The sequence below is a fragment of the Atta colombica genome, unplaced genomic scaffold (assembly GCF_001594045.1).
Source record: "Atta colombica isolate Treedump-2 unplaced genomic scaffold, Acol1.0 scaffold187, whole genome shotgun sequence".
NCBI lineage: Eukaryota > Metazoa > Arthropoda > Insecta > Hymenoptera > Formicidae > Atta > Atta colombica.
The window spans coordinates 2,728,611-2,731,181 of NW_017259279.1; the positions used below are offsets into that span (position 1 = coordinate 2,728,611).

The following is a 2,571-nucleotide window of genomic DNA, read 5'->3' on the forward strand; positions in this document are numbered from 1 at the left end:
TTTAAACATGTCTTTAATGTTTTAAACATGCTTTAAACAGCATTATAAAAAAACATATTTTATATAGTTTAAAACATGTATTTTACCAATCACAATGATTAATTAAACTAAATTAAAATTAAATTACAGTTATGAAATATCTTTTAGCAAACTTATGCAGTAATAATGGAATTAATTTCTAAATATATGTACATGTATTGTGTACTGAAATTCAGTTATTATATCTAATGCATCGAATCCATAGATACTAGTATTAGATCGCTAATTTCTGAGTTGATTTAATGGCGACAATATATGTGTATGATGTGTATGTGTTGTTTATGTGCAAAATAATTGAAGCGGCTATTAAACTCAACCGGATACCCGATCGTTTACAGCGTTTTTGTCGAAGTTAGTGATCTAGTAATAGTACAGACATCTGTGATCGAATCAATCGAATTCATTAAAAGACATGTCATATGTATCACATTTAAAAAATTATAATTCTAATCTCTGATATAATGTCACTATTATTATAGATAATAAGCGTTAATTTCATAAAAGAGATATGTAATCAGTTTTGCTTTATGTCTCTGTCGCTCTGTGTTGAGACGCTAATAGCATTATTCTATGACTTAGCTTTACGTTGTGATCCTTCAGATATCTTATCATGTCTGCCTGCTTTTCCAGCAGTTCCTCCAAATTCCTCCCCTTTTGCCGATATCCGATTTCCCCCATTCCGGAGTAAGAATCCTGCGTAAAGGGCGACAGCCATTCGTCGCGAGTGACATCGGGCGATGGACGTAATCGATTAAACTTCATAACTTTCTCTATATGAGAAACAAATATTGGTAGATCGCAATAAAGAATAATAACTTTTGAGAATTTAGTATGTAAGTGCAGTTATTACTTAAGGTTCACAGTATAAATATCTTAATCCTCAAACAAAACATTTTCTTTCTCTGAGAAAGGAATCTTGATAAAATCTCAAAATTATATTTAATGATTTTTATATTTCGCTTTATATAAATTTTACGTTTGTAATATTACATAAAAGCCCCAAAAAATTATTTTTTTATAAAAACTTTTTTCTATCGAGCTAATGAATTCTCTCTAGACACACATATTCTATCTTTGCAAGATACTTACTGATATAATTAATGTAAGCTGATAAGATTATTATGAGTTCTAAAGTGGTTAGGAGAAAAATATAATTGAGCGGTGTGAACCATTCTGACTTTCTGCAATACCGCTCGTAGTCAACTTTATGTGTATGATGTAGAATTACAGCGAGCAACAAGTAGCATGTATTCCATAACGACGCAATGAAAAGGGGCGTCCTTATAAGTTGATATGTTGATTGATAGAAATCTAGGTATCCATTAATACGCAAATTATGGTGTCTCGCTTTGACAATGTGATCTATCGCCATGACTATTAGCCAATAGATGCAGTGAAGATATAAGTATATAAAATACGTGTCACATTTGTTCTGTTCCTTTGGCCAAATAGACACAAATACAATCCCAGTGATCTCCAACAAAACCTATGATACAAAAGTTGTTCCAATGTATCCAAACCAACCTTTAATTATTCTAAAAATCTAAAGATGTATCACACCAAGCAAGATATACCTACTCCAAGTAAAAGTGGAATCGACACGACCGACATAGTGTTTAATTGCTGAAAATTATCTTCCTCTTGAGAGCTCAAAACTGGTTGAAAGCACTCTTCGTCTTCCATCTTAACAGGTCGATCAAAAGACACTCATAAAGTATCATATATCCTAAACAAATTATCATAACAACAATTTAAACCTACTTTCTTAAATAAATGATCACAGCTAACAATAACATGTGTTAATAAAATACAAACAAAAATTACATACTTAATATCTATTAATATTTATAATTAACATCTTATAAACGAAAACTCTTCCTCAATTTTGAAATCTCATGCTTCCAAATGAAAATTGAAGGAACCAACGGCATAAGATAGTCAGAGACAAGAGAGATAGTCAAAGACAAGAGATGAGCCAACCCACATAATAATTTCACACTTATTTAATTTCGAGTTTTACAATCCAGTAATAAAAAACAACACTCAAAAACATTAAAAAGAGAAAGTAATTCAAAAGAAATATTAAAAAGCAGAACTTCTACCTAGACAAGCCAATTCTCTTTAGATCTTCTTATTGATATATTTCTCTGTGCATTATTTGTCTTTCATTAATATATCTTAGGATGAGTCAAAGTAAAGCTCAAAAAGAAGGGATGATGGATTATAGCTAAGTATATAATCCATGTAATCTACGTCGGATGTATGTACATTAAAAATATGATAGAGACATTCCTGACAAAACAACACTGCTCGTTGCCAATCGCAATTGATACAAATACTATTTCTATATGTGTATCCCAACTATTGCATGGAATGCAATGTAAAAAGTCAACTTTGAAAAAATCAATTGACGTGCCGCGATCTCGATGTTTTGCGACGTTCGCACAAATGCGCAGCAACGTCAATAACAGTTTTATAAATATATATATATATATATATATATATATATATATAATATATATGTATATATAT

At 30.5% G+C, this 2,571-nt stretch overlaps 1 protein-coding gene across 3 annotated transcripts in view; it reads right to left on the minus strand.

The window, feature by feature from the left end:
* The window catches only part of LOC108686558 (transmembrane protein 192), a 3,157-nt gene continuing 586 nt past the window's right edge, over nucleotides 1-2,571 (minus strand). For all 3 annotated transcript variants that reach the window (XM_018191924.1, XM_018191925.1, XM_018191923.1), the window contains exons 2-4: nucleotides 1,618-1,765; nucleotides 1,129-1,525; nucleotides 1-809 (exon numbers count right to left, since the gene is read on the minus strand). In XM_018191924.1, coding sequence (XP_018047413.1) covers nucleotides 565-809; nucleotides 1,129-1,525; nucleotides 1,618-1,722 — 747 coding nt within the window. In that variant the 5' untranslated portion in view covers nucleotides 1,723-1,765 and the 3' untranslated portion in view covers nucleotides 1-564. The remainder of the gene's footprint in view (nucleotides 810-1,128; nucleotides 1,526-1,617; nucleotides 1,766-2,571) is intronic.